Source organism: Melozone crissalis, unplaced genomic scaffold (assembly GCF_028551555.1).
Source record: "Melozone crissalis strain CALT ecotype California unplaced genomic scaffold, PUWL_Pcris_2 ptg000016l_1, whole genome shotgun sequence".
Lineage (NCBI taxonomy): Eukaryota > Metazoa > Chordata > Aves > Passeriformes > Passerellidae > Melozone > Melozone crissalis.
Window position 1 is genome coordinate 42538326 of NW_026535794.1, and position 25345 is coordinate 42563670.

Here is a 25345-nt window from a genome sequence, read left to right on the forward strand (position 1 = left end):
GGACCACAAATGTTTGCATGTGTATGTATATATTATAGTAAAAAAAAAAAAAGAAAAAAAGAAAATTTGAAAATGCAGTTACTTCAGAGCTAGCATAAATGTGGCAGACTGTAAACCAAGAAAGGAAAGCAAAAATGTGAAAGTGAAACATGATAAGTAAAAATTCCATGAAACTACCAACTAAGAAAAAAAATCATCCAGAAATTAAGATGGTAACACCAATTGTCACAAAGAATCATTCATAAGGACACAGAACAAAAAGCTCACAACTAACTTGATTTAATGAGCCATTTCACCACAGACTGAAGTGACTAAAAAAAAATCCACACCTAGATATTTTAATGTTATTTAGTATTGGAACATTCTTGTCTTAACATCTTAAGCTGTCAGCTTTGTGATACTTACACATTTTACATATTTACATACTTACACTACTCCATCTCTGCAGATGAAGAAATAAAGATTACTGATGTTATATCTTAGAATTCCAAGTTCAGGAAAATCCCCACCCCCTTTTAGAAATTCTCTGTCACTTCTAGAACATTTACAGTCTTTCTGCACAACAATGTAAACTGCTCATATTTAATACTATTTTGTGAAATAGTTAAACATCAAGAGACAGAAAATGCCCTAAATTAGTAGTCATGGTAATATATAACTGAATCAGGTTTACTTTTACATGCGACTTCACAATGACACAGGATTTACTCATGAAGTTCATTATGCAGCAAATTAATTATCATCAAAGCACTGGTTTATGGCCAAGACATCTTATTTTAAAGCCATTAACCTGTTTAGAGCATCAAGCCAAAGAATACAAAAATTATACATCCAAGTATAAATAAAGATTATTGTTTTTATTTGGAAGTAATATTGCAATGTTGAGCTATATTCCAAGATATACCTTTCAGAAAATCATGTCAAATTTTTGATCATTAATTTATGTGAAGTGTCACTTGGGAACAGGTTAACTCACTTAATCCAAATCTATACTCCCAGGTGGCTGAGGGTATTTCCAGAATAAACTTTAGCTTACAGTAAGGAAATTAGTTTGCTTTCTTATGGAATCTATTTTTTTCCTTCTTTGGACTGACTCCCAAAAAAGGCCAAGATTGCATCTGGAGCTCTGTCTGTTCCAAGTATTGGTGAAATTGCTTGGACAACCACTTGCAGTAGTATTCAATCATGGGACATGCTGTATTACATTAATAAAAGAAACTAAATGTGTTACTCATTTACACCTTCTAGGAGGCTTCAGTTGATTTAGTTATTCCAATTCTGAAAGGTGTAACTGCACCCACAGACTATGTAAAAATGTCAGAATCTTTAAATTTTGAGTTAGCTGTAATAGATTTTGAATGTAGGTACATGAAAGAGATTATTCCTTTTTTCAAAAGGCAGCATATATCACACTACTCTGTCATGTCAGTTGATTCCATGACTCATTTAACATGACAATTTAATAAAATCATAATAAAGGCCTCTGTTTTTTATACCACCAACCAATCAACTCTCCACTAAGAGCATGGTCCTACTACAAGAACACAGAGGTGCTTATTCAGAAGAACAAGCACAGGAATTCACTAAATACTCCAGCATCTCCCAGCCAGTTCCCATTCTGCTGTTTAATAAGGAAGAAACCCCCATACTGCAGCCTTTATCTCAGTAAGATCAAAACCAGGATCCTTCTTACAGGAATGCTGTGGAAGCTTTGAGATGCACAATTCCTATTCAATGTGGCTGAAACTCACCAAAAGGTTCAAAGGACATTTAGTGGTGGTTAGACACAGAAATAAAAGACAGTGTAGAATCACATTTCTTTAGGAAGACACATTAAAAAAACAAAACCAAAATCCACCACAACAGAAGCATATATCCAAGGCCCTGAAGTTTTAAGACAACATTAATGAAGGAAAAAATATTCTTATTTTATATATTTTTTGTTTCCAGTTAGGAGGTTCACAGGATGAAGGAAAAGGAGAATATGAAGTCACAGAAAATAAAAACTTCTTCAATAGGATAGGAGTAAAAAAAAACATTAATGAGTGAGGTTCACAAAGAGAAATAAAGGCTTGCATAACAACATGTTTTGAAACCACTTATTTAACCATGAAATGATTGCCCGTGCCACACTCTGAAATGTCATTTGAGCAAAACAATTTACTGTATTAAGCTCACTGTGTCTTGTCCTTTCACTGAGGACCATGGAGTAGAGTCCAGCATCATCTCCTTTACCCTCTTCTCCATCACTGACACATATTGTTAAGACCCACCCTTCCCTTAAATACTCTGGCAACTATTGAAACAGTCTTCGGTTTACTTTATCTAATACAAAACAGATTTCACTGTTTGAAAATGAAAGGCATCTTTTAAAAAAACCCAAAAAAAAAGATAACTTGTACAACTTGCTGAGCTCAAGAATATGCTGATTTCCAAAACATATGATGTTTTTATGAATTCAAGCATGGCTGTGTTGTGTGATCAACTACAACTGTAAAGTGTTAAATATTAGGAAGTTATGCTTTAAAGCATCAACCAGTTACTTAATGAAAAAGAAAAAATATCATTATGGGGAAAGGCATTTCTCTTCAAACACTCAGTGACTATTATCACTGAGAATACTGAGCTCTAAGCAAATGGAATATCAGTCTGCATTAACAGTTCTCCTGAAGAGATTTATTCCTCCTGGAATAAATGATCCTGCACAAGATCAGATGCCTTTATAGCTTCTTTACCTGTTTTTCTTTTCTGTACTTTGGTGCCACCATGAGGTGCCTGGCCTATTATAATTTTTAAATGGACAGGTCTAAAAACATAAATACATACACAAACAAACAAAACTCAGGCATACTTTTAGACTACCAAGAAAGTTTGTCTAGGTTTGGTGGGTAGAAGTGTTAAAGTCTGCTGGAGTGCTGTACCACTCAAATCAAATGGAATGGATTTTTAATAGTCTTAGGCAAACAATTTAGTGTGCCTGTAATATAATGAAGGAATAAAAACCACAATAATTCAGATAAACTAGCTGAAAATTACAAATAATCACAACAGCCTGCCAAAGATGTATCACGCTTGAGAAAAAAGAAAAAATGTTCCATATAAAATAAATACAAAAGAAAAGAGAAAACATTAAGAAAAGTAAAACCAAATTACACTGATGTATTTAAAAAATTTGGACATAGTATATTTAAGCTATCAGGAAGATGGACAAGTTGCTTTAGGTGTTAATTTTTCTAGCAACCATGTCTAACAGGTTAACTGCAAGTAATTTTTTTACATTTTGATTCAGAAATTTTTTACTTACTGACATCAATGATAAAATTGCACTCATACCAGTAAGATGGTAGGTAAGAAATAAATCTTGTAAGACCTGATGAGGACAAGTTAGGCATTTGTTACTGGTTACCTGCTTTGATGTTTTTATTTACTTTCAGTTAACTTACAAAACTTTCATACAGCAAATTTCAAAATCTTTTTACTTGTCAGTACAACTAGCTTGCCTTGCACATTTCTTGGAAGCATTAAACTCAAAATGCCTCTCTTAAATGATCTGGAAATGATTTGAAAATTTGCCCATCATTGGAAAACTATTCTTGCTTGCAAATATTATGAGAATTGCTGCTCTATTTAAGGAGATTACAGCATCTTAAAACAAACACGCCTACTGTTGCACCAAGGTAATACACCACAGATGGCTTTTGGCTTTAAAAGTACATACAAAGTCTTTGCACAGGTTTGCTTCAAGTCTCTGATGCCCAGGATAGAAATGTCTCAGAATCTGCTACTCTGTATTTGTACAGCCTAATTGCCGATGTATGTTAAAGCACCCACTAGTTCAAAATTACACCATGTTTAAAAAAAACTTTAGAAGATCTTGGGAGGAAGAATTTCTCAACAATTTTTTCATCCATCATTCTCTGATTGATTACTTACTTTCCACATATAAATGAACACAGGAGATGATGCTTTGGTTTTAAAAAGTGTTCACATTTAGAATATTTTCCTTATTTCAATAAATATTTTACCTTTTCATCCCCTTGTCCTGGAACATGACAGAACCAACATTTTGTTCTTTCACACCCACGTGAAGTCATGAAATAATATCTGCAGTATTTACGGGGCAAGTTAAGTGCATCAAGGATCTGCTGGACTGAATGAGAAGCCTGAAATAAAATAAAATTACAACAAGCAGAAAAAGCCAAATAATATTTCTTGAAAGGAAACATGGTCTTCGTTTTTTTTTTTTAATTTAAAAATATCTACAAACTCTAAACAAAAGCAGAAAATGTGATCTATAATTCAGCCTCTGAAACAACCCTCACCTCTGTACTGTACTTGCAGCATTGCAAAGATCAGTCCCTTGCCATGTCACGTTACTGTCTAATACAACAAAAGCCTGCCTTGAAGACCACAAACAGGGATAATGCAAGAACTGCTTAATGAGATGGACAATGAGTAGAGAGGAAGGAGAAAGGTGACAAGTTCCTGGACAGCTCTGAGTCATCATCTGAGAATTCTGGGGCATCAATTTCCTTAACCCTTTTCCAGTGCCCAGCATCATGGATAAAGCAGGCTGTGTTGAACATGTGAAACCCTGTCTGCTTTTCAGTTCTACGAACACCAATAAAGCAAAAATAATTATTTGATTTTGCTTAAGCTGAAAACAGAAATCAAGAAAAATTCACTGTGAATAGCAGCCCCTTCATCACTGATTTTGTTCTTGTAAATTATACTTACTCAGTGATAGCATCTTTAAAGGTGTAAAAACAGAAACATATACAGATTCACAGTTTGTGACTTGATACATGGGGAACTGTCTGAATAGCCATAAGAGATTTAGTGCCAAAGGCAAAGATTTAACAACTCACACTTGCATTTTTCTCCATCTTCCATGGCTCAAAATCTCCACAATTCTTCAACGGCAGTGAAGTACTTCTTCCCGAAGATTTGTAACCTAAAAATTAGGATGAGGGCACAAATCACATAATAAAAATGAATCATATTGAAACCATTCTCATTTATCTTATTTTCCTTTATATTTATAGTTCCTTCAAGTCACAGCAATGATTAATGAAAATTTGATTAATGCAGTCTAAAGCCAGTAATTTAAATTACAGTTTTCTTAATTATCCTAAAAGTGAGACTTTACACAAACTTCAAGAGTAAGCACATTTAAATTAAAAACTTCACTACTTTATCCAAGGATCCTGCTCTAACTTACAGAGATAAGAAAAGGAATAAAAATATCCAGAAGTTTTAATTTCAAAACCTACCCACTTTATCAGTAATCTTTGCATTCCAACATCACTAGCCCTAAATTTAAGCTATTTTTTCTGAACTGACAGAAAACCTTTCATATTCTTATGTTTTAAGCAATGTAAGTAGAAAGTTTAAGCCCAGTATAAGTAACTGGTTTCTTAACCATGAAACTTGGTTTTAGAACTTTAATTATTATTGAATGACAGTTTTCTTTCTTTGAAAACTGAATAATGTTAATGGAAGATAAAAGTTCAAGTTTTCAACTCCATATCTAAAGACAAATGAGAGTTTTTGAATGCCCTGCATTCTAGGATTCCCATCTGGCCCCTTCAAAGAACTGAGTGCTCAAAAGACAGGGTGCTTAGCCCTTTCAGGAAACTAAAGTTACTAAAGAGCATCCAATAATTAATGTTCTCCTATAGACTGGTGCTAGGTACATGGTATATGGTTCTTAATCTCCATGTCTTCCTAACAGATAGGGCTATCCCAGGATAGGAAGGATAGAGCACAATGTAGAACAATGAGTATTAAATGTTATGTATTGTCACATTGCAAAAACTTGTGAAGTGACGGTGGGCTGCTCAGTTCGTTCAGGATTGGATACATTTAGTATCCAATCCAAGAAAACGGCTGAGAAAAGAGCTAACCACAGCTAAAGAAAAATGCCACGGGGAATTTGATCTTTCTCCAGATTCTTGCCATCCCCAAGCACAAAGTTTTTGACCAGCTCCTTTCAAGAGTTCGCATTCTCCCTTGCTGACCGTAGGTCAGACTTGTAGGGAAGCAGGCCCTAAAGTGGAATAGCCAATCCTGCCTGCACAGTTCTGGGAATAAAAGGCTGCTTTGCCCTGTCTGTCCTAGCACAGAAACTCTTGCTTTGGCAACTTTCAAATAACTTTAAGAAGGAAGACTTTGAAGAGATCTTCAGAAGGTGTACTCTGAAGGCCCAAGACATGAATAGTTTCAAACAACTGGAGTCTGAAGATATATTCAAAATGTTTTTTTTTATAGCTTCTTGCACTGCCTGAAAATACTGTTAAATTACATGATGATAAAATTGTTCTACAAGCTCAGACTGACAGTACAAATTGAAACTAAACAAGAACCCCTGTCACTGATCTTAATTCAAGAAATCCATGTTTATAAATAGCCATTTTAGTCAATAATTCTAAAAACAATGATTTCCAAAGCACCTGTTGCAAAGAAATAGAATGCAGTATCTATCCACAAGTAATTGATTCCTATTTTTCTCTATCACGTATGCCAAATAATGCATTTGGCATTTATGCAAGGCTAAATGTCAGATTTGTTATGTGCAGTGACTCCAATTCCATTATGATTTCTCGGGTGGCACAGATATCTGTCCCACATGTGAAACAGACTGGGTCAACAAGAAGTGCTACTTATTAAATCCATATAATTATTTGATCCAGTCTAGTGAATGCCTCAAAACAATTTGAATTGGCATAAACAACAAAGTTCTGACCTTCAGCAAGGTGGGCAAACCACTTCAGCAAATCTTACTAAGAACAATCAACCAACCCAATCTGCAGTCACATTCTCTGACCACAAATAAAGGGAAACAAGTTACTTGCTGATAATACACGTCGAGCACAACGTGCCAGACTACTAGGAACGCATGCGCTCCCCTACCATTAAAGTATCTGAGAGGCAAAAATACCAGATAGAATTATTTCTAGAATAGAATTCTGCTAAAAACCCAACCCCAAACCTCTCACTAACCCACCAAGAGATCTTGCAGTTTTACTTTTATATATGCAAAGTAAAACTCCAGTCAATATCTTCAGGAACTGAAGACAGTCCTTAAGATTTCATTGGCAAATAAAGCACAAATAAAAAATTATGACAGGCTCATCAACACAGCATACAATACCATTTGTCCAGGATTTCATCTCTGTAGTTCCACTGAAGAGATTTACTTTTTGGCCATCCAATGGCAATCCTGATAGCAATTCACAGTTCACTTTGTATTTACAGTCACTGTTGAATATTAAAAACCAAAATTTTGTTAAAATTAGTTTAATCAAATTTAATACGGGTTTCATTCATGTACTGCATGCCTTAAAAGAAGGATTAAGTGTACAAAAGATGAGAATTTCTTCAACACTTTATGCAACACTTCAAAACTTGCCATAAATTTAAACAGCCAGCAGTCCCAACAATTTAGCTTTCATTACTCTCATTTGCCTGGTCCAATCTGATTATGATTTTAGCTGAGATTATCCTGCCCTAGCGCATCACCATAGGAAATTCAATAAATAAGTAGAAAAAGCACCAGTGAACCACTCCCTCCACCATGCTGATAAGAAGATTGAGATGATTTCTGTCACCTCTGAAGAAGCATCTACTTAACCTTAGTCTGTTACGTAATATCTGCCAAAGAGTAAATCCCAAAGCTCTTCAAATTACATCTAAAGAGTCAACTGTTTTCTTTCCTAAAAACTGACTACTGGACAGAAGATTTAGGTGATTTCAAAGAGAACCCTAATTAAAGACTGTTCTGCCTGTATTCTCAAATATGTACATTCCAGAGAATTAAATTACTAAAATGTGGTGTTTTCAAAAATAAGATAAAAATATTGCTAGCAAAACACTTGGTAATCTCTTCTGTATTTGTAAACAAAGCCACAGGAAAAATATAATCCCCTTTCATGAGATCTAGCTCCCCTTCCCCCTTTCCATTAAGAATCCTGGTTCAGTACAATCCTGGTTTTAACCTGCTTGCTCCTCTGCAGACAGAGTTGCCACCTCCTATAAGGGATTCCAGATATTTAATACTTCTCATAACCAAGACAATTCAAATAGTTCCTAAACTTTAGGATGTTTTCAATATAATTTGAAATAAAAATGCTAATGTAGAAAGAAAGAAATTGCAGTTAACAAACCCAAATTTTTCAAGATGAATCTTTATTCTCATCAATGCATTTGGGTTGGTTTCCAGAGGGAACAAAAAGCCTGCAGTTTTAGTTACTCAGAAATTTCAAATTACCACATAAAATCTTATGCTTCCTCATGATGCTAGCCTCAGTTCTGACACAATAGGATTTTCATAGCAGTTTCCCTTCAGATTTCTTTAATCTAAACATGAAACTACACACTATTTTGCCATGAACTGTAAACTATATACATCTACAAGCATTTTTTTTTAGTAACAGCATCACTAGAAGAGGAGTTTGCTAAATAAGAACATCAACTATGTTTTCTTCTAGATAAAACTTTGCAATGGGAACATTTTTCAGTAAAACTAGAGAAAAGTTCAACTCCAAAGGAAGGCCTCTTCTCTAACCACACAGAGTACTGCATTGCACAAACATAATTTGTTCAGCACAATCTACTTATTCTGTAATATATAGAACTATTTATGCTACCAAGGCAAATTTAAATGGGTACTTTATAGCAGAAGGAGGAGCTTGGAGCTCTCTAGTGGATTAACAAAAAGATGCAGTATTCTCCACTAACAGATTTCTGGCAGACTCAAGTCTGTCACAGAAATGTGAGTGTGGTTGGAAAAAAAGCAGTACACTCTACTATGTCAGCTAAGGTTTTTTGGTTATTTTGAAAATTACTATGTCCTAGTTTCAGCCAGGACAGGGTTAATTTTTGCAGTAGCTAATTGGTGATTTCTGTTCCTAAACCACAACACTCTAAAATAAGCTATTTCTCTTCTAATTACTTGAGAATTTTATCCTAAGTATACCTTTCCTACAAAAACGAATTCTCTCTTATTTCTGGATTGCTGATGAATAAAAATGTCTCAGTCTGACAGTAATTCAGGCTCGGACAATCACCCACCGTATGAAGTTCAACAAGGGAAAGTGACGGATTCTGCATCTGGGATGGGACAACCCTTCAAGTACAGACAGACCAGGCAATGAGAGGCTGGAGAGCAGTGCTGTGGAACGGGACCTGGGGTCCTGGTTGATGGCAAGCTGAATGGGAGTCAGCAGTGCCCTGGCAGCCAGGAGGCCAAGCGTGTCCTGGGGAGCATCAGGGACAGCATCTCCAGCCAGGCAAGGGAGGGGACTGTCCCGCTCTGCTCTACACTGGTGTGGCCTCACCTTGAATATTTTGTGAAATTTTGGGTGCCACAATGTAAGAAAGGCATTAAACTATTAGAGAGAGTCCAGAGGAGGGCAATGAAATGGTGAACTGCCTTAAGGGGAAGCCTCGTGAGGAATGCCTGAGGTCACCTGGTCTGTTCAGCCTGGAGAAGATGAGACTGAGGGGAGACCTCACTGCAGTCTGCAACTTCCTCGTGAGGGGAAGAGGAGGGGCAGGCACTGATCTCTTCTTTCTGGTGACGGGACCCAAGGGAATGGCCTGAAGATGTGTCAGGGAAGACTCAGGCTGAATATTAGAAAAAAGTTCCCCACCCAGAGGGTGGTCAGGCACTGAACAGGCTCCTCAGGGAAGTGGCTACAGCACCAGCCTGACAGAGTTCAAGAAGCACTTGGACAATGCACTCAGGCACATGGTGTGACTCTTGGGAACAGTGCTGTGGTGGGCCAGGACTAGGACTTGATGATCCTTATGGATCCCTTCCAACTCAGCTTACTCAGTGATCCTGTGATTCTGTAAATCAGACTAAGAAATGTGTACAATAAACACTGCAAACACAGCTTGAAGCTAGAAGAACAGTAAAGCATGTCCTTAACTGCATGTGACATGTTTTTAAGCACCTTTTTCTACTGCTGTACAAATATTTGTCAGCCTGAATTTGAATGAGATCTTTCAATTCTTTCATAAACAGAAAACAAAAAGGAAAGCTTCATGACTTATTTATTACTATTTTTTGGTTTTGTTAAGTTCTGGTAAGTTCTATTGTGGCAAGAAATGCATCTCATGCTATGCTCACATTGAGATGCAAAAGTGAGACACTCTCATGAAGTTAATATATTTTGTAACCAGTCAAAAGTCAAAATAAGCCCTATTGTCCTGTCAGGCTATGACTACACTTGTTCTGTACTTTGTGGAGTGAAATTATATTATTTCATGAATTTATTTTCTTCATCACATAGTTACAGTAACATGGAAAACTGAATTAAATACTGGTGGTTTTCAGGTAACAACATCATGTTTTATTTGTATAGTAACTGGGGAATGGCACAGGTTACATGAAAGACACACTATATATACCTTTTTCCAGCTTCACTCTTTTTTTCTTCTTCAACATCAGGCACTCCATCTGCAAGCTGTAACTGTGAAGATATTCAAAAGTTATTTTCAGGTACAACAAAGCACTACTAAGGCTGTTATGCTTTACAGAATTAAAGCTGTTAGAGATCATTGCAAGGTGTGGTAAGACAGCCTTAACTGTAAAAACTGTTATTTGGTGTGTAGGATTATTCCTACAACATTTTGTTAATGAACAGACTGGTTTACACACTGTGTTCTTTAAAATAGTGATTGTTAACTGGAAAAAAAGTCAGTGTGACTGTCTTCACTTCTCTTTGCTCCCATGATAATCTCAGCAATTTTTATGCCCACTGCCCAACTTTAACTGTGCCTGACAGATGTGTGCAACACCACAAAAGTTATTCCAACAAGTTTAATGAAATTTAAAACTGCACTGAGGAGGAATTTAAGCCTTTTTCTCAGTTCTACGCAATCGTGGACAGTTAAAAAATCCCCAACAATATGGAGAAAAAAGACAGCACAAAACATATTTGGAGGAGAGAATCTGAAAAGACTAATTCAGAATGAAGTCAGAGAATCCCGGCTTCACAAAGTAACTTAGGACTTCATATTCTATTACAAATTGATTATAGCCAAAGAACTAGAGATGACTACGTTCTCATTGGATTTCCAAACTTTATTTTACCACCTCCTGAATAGTTTTAGCATTTTCTCCATGTGTAGTTTTTGCCCTTCTCACAGGATTATTAACTGGAAAAACCATCACAAAAGCATAATCTGAAAATCTCCCCGGATGGTAGAGTACCTGCAATAAGGGTACTGCCATGGCATTCCCCCTGCAGGTGTGCACTGCTATTTTCTATCCACACACAGAACAGGTTTAGCTAGGGCTTAGTATGCATCTTGTGGTTTAAGTTTGGGTTGGGTGAGATTATTTGTACATATTTTCTACTGTCCAACACAGCACAGAAAAGGAAGCACTAGGATGCTGATTTTATAAAGCCACAAAGCTATGAAACAATCCAAATGGGACTGACCTGGCAATACTGCAACAAGAACCCCACCTTCAGCAAACCTTACAATTTGACAGACCCTTTTTGTCTCTCCAAAAGATCAGCAAACAAAACGGCACTGTTAACTTTGTGAATTGCATGTTAGCTGCCCCAATTCCATTTGCTGAAGGAAATGTTTCTCTTCTTTTAAACAATTTTTTGCTTAAAGGGAAACTGATTCTCTGCTGTTTGATTAACTTCCCAATTACTCACCAATTTCAACCCTGTGAATTTTGCAGTTTAACTTATCCAGTTAAAACCACTAGCCACTCCTGGAGTAGTGGAAAACAGTAAGCAACAACGTATGAGTGGCAGAGAGATGTAAATTCCAATTAATTATCAAAGAAACAAATAGTATAAAACTTCAGTAAATCTTAAAAGACCTAGACTTATTATCTAGAGGAGGGAAGACAGAGAAAGGTCAGATAAAGTCAGTAAGCATGAAAATTATTCCCTCTGAACAGCCAGAAATCTCAGAAATCTGTATGTTAAAGGCCCTTCTGCCCAAGTAATGAAGCCCAGAATGATTTTTTTTGATGCATGATGGCTGCGCAGCTCCCCAGCTTTCCAACATTGCCCCATCCTTCTGATACTGAGAGGCATTTAACAGCACATTTAAAATTAGGTATGTTATGTAAAAATGTCATACATGCAAAGCAGTACTCATAGGAGTACACTGGAACAGTAATTTTCATACCATTGGGAATACAACATCAGTTGTTACTGCAACAACTGATGTAATAATATTCTGTTTCACTTCCAATTTGAAGCTTAATTGACAATTAAAAAAAAGTCAAGTTCTGTTAAGTGAAGATTACATTGCCAATACACAGTCATCTACTAAATGCTAATATTCTTTTTATTTCAGGAAATTTAAGATTTTGTTGATGAAACAGCATTAGTAATTAAAATTATCCAATTATGTGGATTGTAATTTCTTAAACTATTTAAGTAGAGAAAGCATAATTTCTCAGTACCTTTTCATCCACATCCAAACTTGTCAAAAGTTCATCTAGTTTGTTCTGCTGCCTATCTTCAAGGAAGTCCTCACTAACATCTCCTGAAGGACTGCTTCCTCTGGAGGAGTTGTGGGTCTTCACATCTTCAGCTGAAAATGTATAAACGCATTGCTTTATGTGTTTCCCATGCTACAAGACAACCAAGCTTTTATTTTCTAAATACTACAAAGGCTTAGAACTAATGATATTTAAGAACTCCTAGGACCCTCTAAATGTGAAATTTATGGAAAAATATTTCATGCTTAAGGCAGGAATCATTTCAAATAAATATTAGGCCGAATCTGCAATTAAAGTTCTATCCAAGCACTATGTTCTTTAATGGTCCCTGTTGAACAGTACAACACATTTACTTAGAGAATATTGAATTCAATACTTTAGAAATAAATTCAGTTAAGCTGTTTTATTAAAACACAACCAAAAATATGTGTGGCAATTTGCTAAGCAAAAAGACTTTGCCTTTGTTACAAAAGGGCATAAGTTAATCACACTGACATGATGCACCCCTGAACTAAATATAGAAAGCTCTGAGAAACTCCAAATTCCTGTGATATAGTAAACTCAGTAAGAATTCAGTGTCAGGAAATTTCAGCACCTTTAGCAGATGCCACAGGAAATGAATGAATGACACACCTGGCTGCAACCTTCTGAAAGGGCTGTTTAAGCACAACAGAAGAGTTCTGCATAGAAAAGAAATTCACTACTGGATCACACAAATGACTTCCAACTGCACTGTGCTGTCCAGACACAGGAAGAAAGAATCAGATCAGTATTGGAAAGGCTTTTCTCTTACAGTCCCTGGTCTCTACGATCACCAAGTACAAGACACATCTGGCTGAAGACAACATACACAAGATTTCCACTTGAAAGGTGAAGAGGATTGATGTCATCCAGAATATTTTAACTGTGGTACTTTTTCCACTTCTTAAATGGTGAAGCCACTAAGGCAAGGAGCCATGACTTCACTAACGTAACACAGGACACCAAAGCAGTAGCACCTATTTCTAAATAAATACATAAATAGTCAGTAATTAGCAAAATCAGGCACCCTTCTTTTGTTCTGTGCAGGTTTTTTTTTAAAGTCATGTATTAAACAGTAAGTTACTGTGTGCATATTCATCTAATATTATGATGGGATCCTGCTTCTCAGATCTGGGAAGGACTTTAGGTACCACAAAAAGAACCAGAGACTTTCAGCCTCAAAGTCTGCTAGAACATGAAGTAAAACAACAAAGAACATGCAGAAGTTACTGAATAGTACAAAATTTGTTGCCAGGTTTGGCTTCAATCACCTCAGCATTGTAGATTCCATGGCCCAGGCCCCAATCTCTTTACATGACCACAGGCATAACTGCGAACTTCCTCTTGAGTCCTCCTCAGGGAACTTGCTTCTTGGTATCTGAGCTCTTAAAACCTTTTATTTTGCCTTCTAATACCTGAAGCCTGAGATCTTCTCTTCCCCTAACAGTCTCTAGTCACTCCTTTCCAGGAGGCAGTATCTGCTGAAATCACTCTTTGTATGTGAACATAACACATTAATGTGGAAAACCAGCACAAGAGGTACTGCCACAGACATCTTTCAAGCCTAAAGCAAAATCAACATGTAATGTCAGAACGAAAGATTAACAACAAGCTGACAAACTGATACCAGAAGGGAAACACCATGAACCTCCAAAACCAGTCTCAGCACTCTGTATGTTCACCACTGTCAGTAAAGGGCTTCTACCCAAAGTCAAAATCCTGTTCTTCCAACCCATCTGGCAGAAACTTTTACATTAAGTATACCTTGGTATACCAGTAGGAAACAAAACAAATCACATGCATGTGCTGCCTAGCTGGACTGTTCTGCTTTAAACAGGAAGAAAAACCCCACTAAATCAGAAGTAACCTTATTTCCTTAGAAAAAGGCATTCTTTAAAAACAAAACACTGTCTCAGTAGAACGGGCATAGCATCCACAAAAAAAAACCTGAAAGGACAACCTGGAAATAAACCTGACTACAAAATTCTGTGTGCTGATGAACAGAACAGAACAACCACCTCCAACTCTGACCTAAACTCCAAAGCACTATTACAGGACTCAGAGTCTTACTATGATTTCAACAACTACCAGAATTCTTTGCCTAAAACTGTCAGAGAAATGTCAAAAACCACAGAATCACAACCGAATTAAAAAACCCCACTCCAACCCACTAGTCTTACCAACAGACAAGTACTACAGAGAAGTACATGCTCCCTGTATGACTCAAGCTCGTGTCATTTTGCAAGATGTTGACTCAATATGCATTAGGAAACAAACTGCTGTAACAATAAAAAGATAATACAAAACCAGACAAGTAGACAAGTTCTTTTTTGTTTGTTTGTTTTTTTCTTCTTTGGATTATATACCAAAAATTTCCAGAGACCCTTACCTTTTAACATCAAATTACAGGAGTTTTCAGCATCACTTGACTTTCCAGATTCTTGCATGCATCTGTTTTGAACAAAAAGTGTACTTAAGATTTCCATCTTGCACAAAAGCAAAAATAATCTATCAGTTACATAAAATCAAAAGTTCTCAGTAATACTTTTAGTCATGGACAGAACACTTACAACCAATACACTGTTTTAAGACTCTTTTTAGCTTTCTCTTTTGGCTTTCTTATGTTCATCCCTTCAGATGTACACCTAAACATGTTAAGTAAAACCAAGACATTTCAAAACCCAAAATTTTCAGTAAAAGCTCATGATCTCATTTAATCTTTGCCTAAAATACTGGGAAGGGAAATTTTCTCTGTATAGTAAATCAAGACAATATTGTGCTAATGAGCCAATTCATCAGTTTCTAAAAAAATGTGATTTACAGTAATTTTATATTCAAAATAATTTGATTAACAATGAATCTCAAAGAGAGTAACAAAAACAACTGTTCATAGGAAGATACTTCACCTATTTCAAAGATAAGTTAGGGAAAAATAAATACTTCTTGGAAAAGCTCAGGAGGGACAAATAGATATCTTAAATGTTACACATAAAATATATAAAATATGCTCATGATCATCATGCATTTTAGAAGCCTGTACCTGGTGAATGACACCAAGTGTAATGACAGCAAGCTGTCCAGTCAAGGCAAAAGAAAGTGGCAAACAAAAGCATATTTGAAAAATCAGTTTTACTGCCCTATTCAGGCTTCAGGCCAGGATGTTTTCCTTATGCCTGGAAAGTGACCAGCATTCTTCTCTATGTAAAAAGCAAGCATCAGAGAAATAACCTGTTGAAGTCCCAGTTGTATTTGGTAAAACTAAAAAAAAAAACCAAACAAACTCTCAAACCCTCAAACCCCCCCCCCCCCCCCCCAAAAAACCCAAAAAAACCTGGCCATGATCTGGTACTATCTGGTAATATCATAAGTTACCCAACCAAACTTATTGCAATATTCTCATATTGAATAATAACAATAAGAATAACTATTATTATTATTATTACTACTACTACTATTATTATCATCATCATCATCATATTGAATTATAATATTAATATGTTCCTGACTGCTATCAACTATGTGTAATCATCATCTAATGATCTGCATCAAATTATGGAAGGTAAAAAGTAAAACAAGAAATTTTGCCTGTTTCTTTAGCAAATCCAGGGGAAATTCTAAGAAAGAAGAACCATGCATTTTTATTTCCCTTGGCTAATGGCAAACAAATTCAACAGGTATCAGAAAGAAATGAATACTCCTTCTAATAAATTTACTATGCTACAGCCTAGCTGCTTCTCAAGAAGTTGGATGCTCCTACTACAGACTCGCTCTGTTCTCTAGAGGCTTGTTTTGGCAGAAATTTTATTCTGTTAACATCTAGAAGTTTTATATGCTCATGTTCAAAAAAGCGTTCAGCACCTCAAAGAAGATTCCTTTCCTCTTTTGCACATGGGTTTAATGAAAAGGATAAGGAGAGAAGTGAGTTAGGAAAAAAAAAAAGAATGCAGATATAAGGTGATACAATCCTGAAAATAATTGAAGTGTTACTTAAAATACAGGTAGCATAAAGCCACCTAGAAAGACCACACAAAAAAAATTAGAACACCCATCCCAATAAAAAAACTAATCTTTGGAGGAAAATCTTGCATTGTTTCTATCTAAATATCTTTCTTTTTCTTTGAAAAAAATGAAAAATTCAATCTTAAAACTTTTTCACTGAACACAAGTATCAAAGCTTAAGAGAGAAAATAGGCTAAACAATGGATGACTTCATTCCATCAAGAACTACTATCTTATTTACGAAAGTTAGGTTCCACTTTAAATTTCTTTTACTCCTCCTATGACTTTTATTATCATCTGAAAACCCAGTAAAATATTAATATCTGATGATTTACACCAGGAACTTGCTGAATGAAGATGCAGGATGATAAACCTCTGCAACACTTTAGCCAAATCACATACCTGAAAAATATTCACATGTCTGGGGACAGGAGAAAAAGAGGGAAGAAGAATGGCAGAACAGAACACTACTGTAGAGACAACCATTTACTCTTACAGACTCAAGAGAAGAATAAGCTACACCTAAAAAGTAAAAACATTTCCAGTATAATACCACTTCACAACTAAGAAAACTGCCTTCAAAGGGCTAGCTGCTATCTCAAATCAAGATTATTAATTTTAATTATCTTTGTTTCTATTTTCATATTTCCCTTCATTTGAACAAGCACTTTAGGACTACCTTGTCCTACAATTCAGAGTTTATCCCAGATCTTATGAATCTGGGATGTATCTGCATTCAGAATACTGTCATAGCTCAATCAAAATTAGACACTGAAAATCAAATAAAGAAATAATTTAAACAAAAAATTAGTGCAATTCTCTAAGGAAGCCTGACCATTACATCCAAAGCACATGCACATGAGATAAAAGCACTTGGGAATATTGTGATAAAAAAATGATATGCATACCTGAAACTACTTTCTACTGAATATTTATTTTCTGATGTAACAGGAGACTCAGGTTTAATATACACCTTTGTGTCTTTAATGCAGTTTGCCGAGGATGCTTTCACTGGACAATTTTCACAGCGTGCAGGTGCAAGCTCCTCTTCATTACTGGTTCCAAAAAGGTCTGGGTCATCCTGAATCACATCAATGACAAGAACATCTTGGTTGTAAGCTTCAAGGACATCTGGTAAATTCTGACTTTTGACTTTTTGTGAAAAATTCCCTCTTGATTTTCTATCACCATTTATTTCTAATCCAACAAGGGGGTCGGCTGCATTCCAAGAATGATCAGGAAAACTAGATTTCAGCACACACTCAGAACCACTGAAATCAGGCGCAGATGGCTCTGGCTGTCCATCAAGAAGAGGATGTGGATATGTAGAGAAACTTTCAGGGAGCGCAGACATCTCATCAGAGAGGTTTACAGAACCATTGTGCTGGAAGTCCTTACTATCAATCTCATCTGCTTTTTTCTGTATGGAAGCTGGAGATGCAGAATCACTCAAGACAGGAAGAGGACCCTGCTCAGATTTTACCAAGAAAGTCTCTTCACCTGTCTTCTGCCTTCCTGGACTAGTGCTTTCAAGAAGCTCTAGTGGACTACAAGTTTTGCCTTCAAATGAATGGACAGATTCCCGTTTCTTGGATTTAGGTTTGTTTCTGCATAAAGGAATTTTGAATTTTTTCAAGCTTCCAGAGGTTAATGGTTTAATTAGGTTTAAATCAGAAAATGTCTGCTTCACTACTGATGCTCTAGGGCTGAAGTTTGTACTGTTTGTGGTACTTGCAGAAGTACCATTCTGGACTGTCACAGACAGGTTTCTGTTTGTCACATCTTCATTTTCATCCTTTTGTTTTGTTATACCAGTTTGGACTGTCACAGGCAGGTTTCTGTTTGTCACATCTCCTTCATTTTTTCCCTTTTGTTTTGTTATACCATTCTGGACTGTCACAGACAGGTTTCTGTTTGTCACCTCTCCTTCATTTTCATCCTTTTGTTTTGTTATACCATTCTGGACTGTCGCAGGAAGGTTTCTGTTTGTCACATCTCCTTCATTTTTTCCCTTTTGTTTTGTTGTACCATTCTGGACTGTTGCAGGAAGGTTTCTGTTTGTCACATCTCCTTCATTTTTATCCTTTTGTTTTGTTGTGCCATTTTGGACTGTCACAGACAGGTCTCTATTTGTCACAACTCCTTCATCTTTATCTTCTTGTTTTATTGTACCGTTCTGGACTGTCACAGACACATTTCCTTCTGTTATATCTCCTTCATCTTCATCTTTTTGTTCTGCTGCGAAATTCAAGGTTGCTTTAACTTCTTGCACATCATGTTTAAAAGCCACAGCATCTTTATCTGCATTAACTGGTGATTCCCCATTCTCATTGTTCACTGTCAAAGTCTCATAAATATCCACAGAAGAGGATTCCATTGTTTCATGTGAAGCCTGACAGTCAATATTTGGATCAATCTTTTTATGTGTAATTTCTGTTGTAATTTCTGCCAATGATGTATGCAAATCCAGCTGTCTCACATTCCCAGTCTCTGCACTACATTCCACAGCTTTAACACTGCTTTTATCAGAGGAATCCTCAAAAGCAGCCTTTAAAAGTCTTTTTCCTTCTGAGATGAACCTATGACTTTTAAGAAACCATTCAGAAGTCCTGGCACAAGATTCAACAGGCCAAACTTTTTTGCCAGTCATGGGTATTGCTCTTTGACAGGTAAACTGCTGCAATTTCTTAGTAACTTTGTTCAAATTTCTTCCTGTCTTGCTTTTGTGGTGATCAGAAACATCATGGATCTGAGCTAGTGCTCTAAGGCTATCTGAGGCAGCTGCATAACGTGCCACATTGCTTGAATTTTCTCCTTTTACTATTGCAGAGACCTCAGATGTCATCTTAAAGCCAGTTTCAAATGCAAGTAATTTGGTACTATTCTTTCTCCAGGCTGATACAGTTTTTACTTCCTGAGTATTTTTTTCTGTATCAAAATCTGATGTATGATCACACAAAGTTGAGAAAGTATGATTTAGTCCTGAAACTGAAAATGAGCTTGACATGGTAACTGCTGCTTCTGTTTGTAACTCACACTTCTTGCATTTACTAGCCATGTCTGCAGATTTCTCAGTGATTTTCATCTTTTTTCTAGGCTTTCTACCAATATTCCACTTTTTTCCCCTTAAACACTTGCTGCTTTCACTCAGGCAGCATGAAACACAACCTTCTTCATTTTCATTCTTTTCTTTACTAGGTGAAAAACCACCTTTTATGAGTGATCTCTCATTCTGCATTCTACTAGTGCTGCAAATTCTATCACTCAGCTCTCCAGTACCATGGGCTACATGGAAGAATCCATTTAATTTATAACTGTTGGTAGTTCCACTAGCTGAAGGCTTCACTAACGTGTTGATGTAACAACAGTCCTGTAACACCACAAATGGATTCTTTTCAGCTGCACAGAGCAAGCCACTGCAATGGTTTAGGGCATTAGGGCCACGTTCAGCACCACATTTTGCAGACACATTCATCACTTCCTCAGCTGCAGTCACACTTGAACTTTGCAAGCGCCTGATTTTACCAGATCTGCGTTGCCTTTTTCTACACTGCACACCAGGCTCTTCTGTTACAGCATGGCATAGGAAGCTCTTGCTTTCAGTGTCATCTGAACCAGAAACTGCAGAAGATTTAGAATAGTGAGATTCCTTTTCCTTAGAATCTTCTACCCTGTTTTGCTTTGTCTTAACCTTCTTTACAGCCTGTGAATTACCAGAGTCTTGCTCAATTGCTTTCAAGTGCTCCTCTGCTGATTAAAAAACCAAAGAAGTGTCATTAAAGAAAACTCTGAGAGAAAAAGACTTTTGTAAAGAGAATCAAAACCCCCAAACATTAAAGGCTGCTAAAGAACATGACACTATATAAGGCTAAAATATTTCAGTGAAGTTTTATGACTTTTTTTTTTTAAATGAAAGCTATTAGGACACTTAAGAGTAAAAAAGATGTATTACCTTCAGGAACAATGCAAAGAGGATCAGAACTGTACAGTGTCATAAGGACACTGGAAGTTGTGTATTTGTTGTGTACTCCACATAAGCGGAAAATAAATAAGAGCAAATCTGGCAAGAAAATGCAGATGCTGTTTGCATGCTCAGCCTTAAAACCTTTTGTTTGCACAGCATATTCTCTGTAGTAGGAACACTAATTTGTAAGAGTATCTTTCAGATACACAGTCCAATCAAATGCATTTGATTGATCAAGAAGATCCAGAAAAATTGAAGGACCTGCATTTTTAGAGACTATTACTTCTTATTTAAAAGCAAATACAGATTATGTAAAAAACTGTATATCTGAAAATCTAGAGAATGAACACAAGAGCATACTAGTACAATGCTGGTTATTTTAGACCTTTGTTTTCAAGGTAAAACACAATGTTAATATCTGTCTTTCAGAATATGTTTTTTAGATAAAATATTAATAATCTACAGTAAGTATATGTCATTTGAATGTATTCACTTCAAAAGCAATGTTTTTAGACAACATCCCCAAAAAAACCAACTTTAAAAATCCCTCTTTCAAAATTGTTCCAGTTTGACTCAACATTCTCTAAAAACATCAAAATACAATCATTGCTTCTACATCTTTTGGGATTTTTCATAAAATAGAAACTAAAAAGTCCTGAGAGCAAACCCCAGCATCCTATAAAGGCAGACACTGTTAAGAAGACAGCATCATACATAATCAAAAATAAACAGAAAATAGACAGATGAATGAGGACTTGACTGTCTTTTATTCTGGCATTGCTGAAACTACTGCCCCCTTTCTTGCTTGTGGCTGACCACCTCTGAAGAAATGGGGAATGCTTTTGAGAGAAACAAATTCCCAGCACTCCCCACCAATGGCCTGCCTGTTTCTGTCCATATCCCTTCCTCTCTCCCTTCCTCCCCCCTTTCTCTACCCGCCTGAAAGGCCAACTGGTCTCCTCTCCTTGGTGTTGAACAGGCTTCTTTTCTCTTTCAGGAAAAGCCTTTCCTCTTTCTGAAAATCTGTTGTCTTCTAAGACTGGTGCTATTCACAGTACTATGAAGCACACCCTAGCTTTTCTCAAACTAAGTCAGCAGCCAGTTTTTAAAGGGGTCTTAACTTCAGGACCAATTTGGGAGCCCAAATTCTGTACCTGTACTTCTACAATGGAGCTACCAGTGCTTACCACTTTCCCCTGGGCTGTCTGGTCGTTTCTGAGGGCTTGAGCTCTGCTGCTCTTCTTTCATGCAATGCTTCTGAGTCTTTCTTCTGGTGGTTGGCTGTTCTTGTCCACTCAGATCCTGCAGCTGCTGTGACAGCAAGGCATTTCTGTTCCTCTTGCTCAGAGCTCCTTTCCTGGACTCTGGACACTGTGTATGCTGTTTTAGCAAGGCAGAACTACCCCTCTCCTTGGGACCATGTACTTTTGGTTTCCTCACCGATCTCCTGCCTTTCTTGCCCAAGCATCTCCCTTCTTTTTCCTGTGTCCCTAGTGTTCTTGATCCAACTAATGGACACCCATTCAACTTCTCTAGTATAAAAACCTCTTCCTGAGGTTTTGGTTCAGGGACAACTTCCTGAGCACCCAAATTCTTCCTAAAATCTGGGATTTGCATATTCTGTGTCATTGTAGAGCCAGTACATTGCACTTCAGTACTCCACGTGACATTTTTGGGTTGAAGAGCTTCTGGTTCTGGAAAACAGGATATTCCATGTCTCTGTGTGCTCTCAATTCCCCTCAAGTTCGGGACTTGTAATTTTACTTCCATACAGGAATGTTGGCCTTCTGTTCCTGAGCTCCCTGAACCCTTGTGGAAACCTGAGAAGTTCACGTCTTCTGAGCAATGTTCATTCCTTTCAATCCCTGCTGAGAACTTTTTCTGCAAAGTAGTTCCTGAGAAAAACAGCTGTTGGCTTTGACCTGTCCCTCTCAGAGTCTCTTCCCAGCACATTGCTGCAGCCGTGGCTGCTGCTTGCCAATCTTCACACTCATCTGTGTCTGAAATTAGTGAAGCTACACCCTTGCTTCTTCGGGGAGACTTCCTGTGCTGGATTCCCTTAGTTTTTCTACCTGGGAATTTCTGTCTGTTCTCACCTTGCTCCTTCTGCATGGACATAGGAAGAGCAAAACACTTAAAGGAAGTGTGAGAGAGCGTGGCAGGTTGTGGAAAGAAAGGTAAGGGCTGCTCAGGCTTTCTCTTTGGTGCCAGGCGACGACCCCGCTTGACCACCAGCTTTCCCTGTGGCTCACACCCTGCCTGCGGAGAGCCGGGGCTGCTGACCTCGGCGTCAACCAGCTCCACCTCGCCGGGTCTCACCACCTTCCCTGACCTCAACTGCGGCATCTCGGTGGCGCAGAGACGGCAACAGAGCCCACTAACCCCGCTCGCCAGCGCGGCTTCCGCCAGAGCCTCGCTAGCTCGGCACCCACGATGGCTGCAGGCCCGAGCGGGGAGCGGGGGACAGCCCCTCCCAGGCTGCCGCCTCCGGGGACTGCCGGCGGAGCCCAGGCCGCCCAGAGAAAAACCACGGCCACCGACAAACCCTTCCTGACACCCTCACTGCCCCGGCCCCCAAACACACACCCGAGGCAACCTCTCACAGACCATGGCGCTGAAGGAAGCGGCCCCGCACCTCTCCAAACTGAAGAAGGCCGCTGCCTGCAGCCTCCCGCGCCTCGTTCCCACCCTCTCCTCTTCACTATCTGCCCTCGTCTACCGATCCGTTCCCCTCGTCCAAGCACCGCTGCTCGCCCAAAGAGCCGAGCTGCCGCCACGCCGGCGGGCGATGGTGATGCGGCGGCGTGAGGGCGGCTCCGCGGCGCGGCGAGGCGGGGGCGGCGGGAACACCCGCCTGGCCGCGCTCGCTCTCTCGCCGGATCGGCTGGGCCGCCTGCGCGGTCCAACCCCGGCAATGGGGGTGGCGAGCGCGGCTCCTCCGGGCGGCCGTGCCCCCGTGTCGGCAGCCCTCGGCCAAGCGCTTTGCTTGGCGCTGCGCAGCCGTCGTGCTGCCCCCATGGTGCCCGAAGCGCCGTGCGGGCCTCCGGGCCCGGCCGCAGGCTCAGGGCCGCCCAAGAGATTGGGCTGCGGTGTGGAACTGCCAGAGCCTGGGCGCAAAGGCCCAACTCGGCCCGAGGTCGGAGTCGTGTAGGTAAACACCCAGGCTCGCCCATTTCGTCGGGTGTTCCATGCCCCTCAGTGATTCCTTCTTCGAGCACAGCGCTAAAGAAGCTCGCCAACACTGAGGGGCCATGCCGTAGTTTCACAGAATGGGTCAGGTTGGGAGGGACCACAGTGGGGTCACCTTGTCCAACCTCCCTGCTCAAGCAGGGACATCCCAGAGCACATGGCACATGATGATGTCCAGAGAGTTCTTGAATATGTCCAGTGAGGGAGACTCCACAACCTCTCTGGGCAACCTGTTCCAGTGCTTGGTTATCTGCAGTAAGCTGTTCTTCCTCACATTCCAGCAGAGCTTCTGTGCATCACTCTCTGGCTGTTGCCTCTTGTCCTATTGTTGAGCACCACCAAGAAGAGCCTGGCTCCATTGGCACCCACCTTTACATGCTGGCAGACATTGATGAAGTCCCCTCAGCCATCTCTTCTGGAGGCTGAACAGGCCCAGCTCTTTCAGCTTTTCCTTTTATGTTCCAGTTCTGTGATCAGCTTTAAAGCTCTCCACTGGACCTGCTCTAAGAGTTCCATGTGTCTCTTGTTCTGAGGACATCAACTTTGTATTTCAAATAATACAGCTTCTTAGGACTTGAGTGAGGGGGAGAAGATCACTCAAAAAGACTGTATTGTCAGAAAACAACAGAAGTTGGTGTTTGGGCTTTGAATGGGGTGGTAGATTCAACACAGATGGAGAACATCAAAGCTTCAGAACCATACACTGCATGATAATGTGAACATGTAGAAGTTAGCTTAAAAAAAAAAGTTGTACAAAGGCTGAATCTAAGTGGCAGGTGTTAGGAAAATCCCAAATTATTAAACTTAATAAGGTGGTAGTCTAATGCCAATAATGCCATCAGCAAAATTGCACATGGATGCTAAATGACTGTGTCCTGCAAGCAGTCTCCTTGTGTTTTCCTCAGCTGGTCTCTGAGGGATGAAACACCTTACTCAAATTCATTTCACTGTGGCTTAGTGCTTTCTGGTGTTCACATTTCATACATCCTAGTTTGAGATCCGTGCAAAGAAATAAGGTGCTTTATGTCACAACTTGCTGGAAGTGCAGTCCTGTGAAGTTAAAAGAGTAGTTGGAAAGGTGTGTTTTACTAATTGGCATTGGTTCACTGTATGACTTCAGCCCACGTAACTCACTTCATCTCTGTTTCTCCACCCAGAGGTAGAAATAATACATTTCAGTCCAAATAAAGACAGAGAATGTTGCATTTTTGCTAAAATCTCTCCATAGATGAAGAAAGAACGACAGGGAGGCTGGGAAATTGTTAACTTTAATTTTCTTGTGGTATTTTTAGATTGTACATACTTGCTTAAGTACAAAAAGTCAGCAAATGGCTAACTAAAGCTAATAAAATCAGAAAATACAGATTTCTTAGGCATTTTCTCCCATGGCTCAGTATTGTGTGTCTAGTCCTTGGGACAGAAAGGACCCAATAAAAGGGGACTTAACTGCACAATATTTATCATTGTCAGTGTTCTGCAAGGCTGGTATTACATAAAACATTCAGCTCTGGTGAAATTTAGCAGTAGTAAAGGAAATCTGGGAAAATGGCATATGAATTACCTTACTGCTAGCTCTAGTTTTTAGGATGTTAGTATTTAGTCAGTTATTTGCAATGATGAGAACTCTCCTCAGACCAGATTTTTATGAAATGAATAAAAATCTACTTGAAATGAATACTAATTAAAGG

The 25345-nt window shown here is 38.5% G+C and overlaps 1 protein-coding gene across 1 annotated transcript in view; it reads right to left on the reverse strand.

The window, feature by feature from the left end:
• The window catches only part of TOPAZ1 (testis and ovary specific TOPAZ 1), a 39052-nt gene extending 16238 nt beyond the window's left edge, over positions 1-22814 (reverse strand). Inside the window, exons 1-10 of the mRNA XM_054274222.1 lie at positions 21656-22814; positions 18498-20254; positions 18317-18425; positions 17413-18256; positions 14895-14956; positions 12446-12576; positions 10417-10478; positions 7154-7260; positions 4869-4954; positions 4026-4163 (exon numbers count right to left, since the gene is read on the reverse strand). Of these exons, the coding sequence (XP_054130197.1) occupies positions 4026-4163; positions 4869-4954; positions 7154-7260; positions 10417-10478; positions 12446-12576; positions 14895-14956; positions 17413-18256; positions 18317-18425; positions 18498-20254; positions 21656-22814 (4455 nt within the window). The remainder of the gene's footprint in view (positions 1-4025; positions 4164-4868; positions 4955-7153; positions 7261-10416; positions 10479-12445; positions 12577-14894; positions 14957-17412; positions 18257-18316; positions 18426-18497; positions 20255-21655) is intronic.
• Between the last annotated feature and the right edge of the window lie 2531 nt (positions 22815-25345).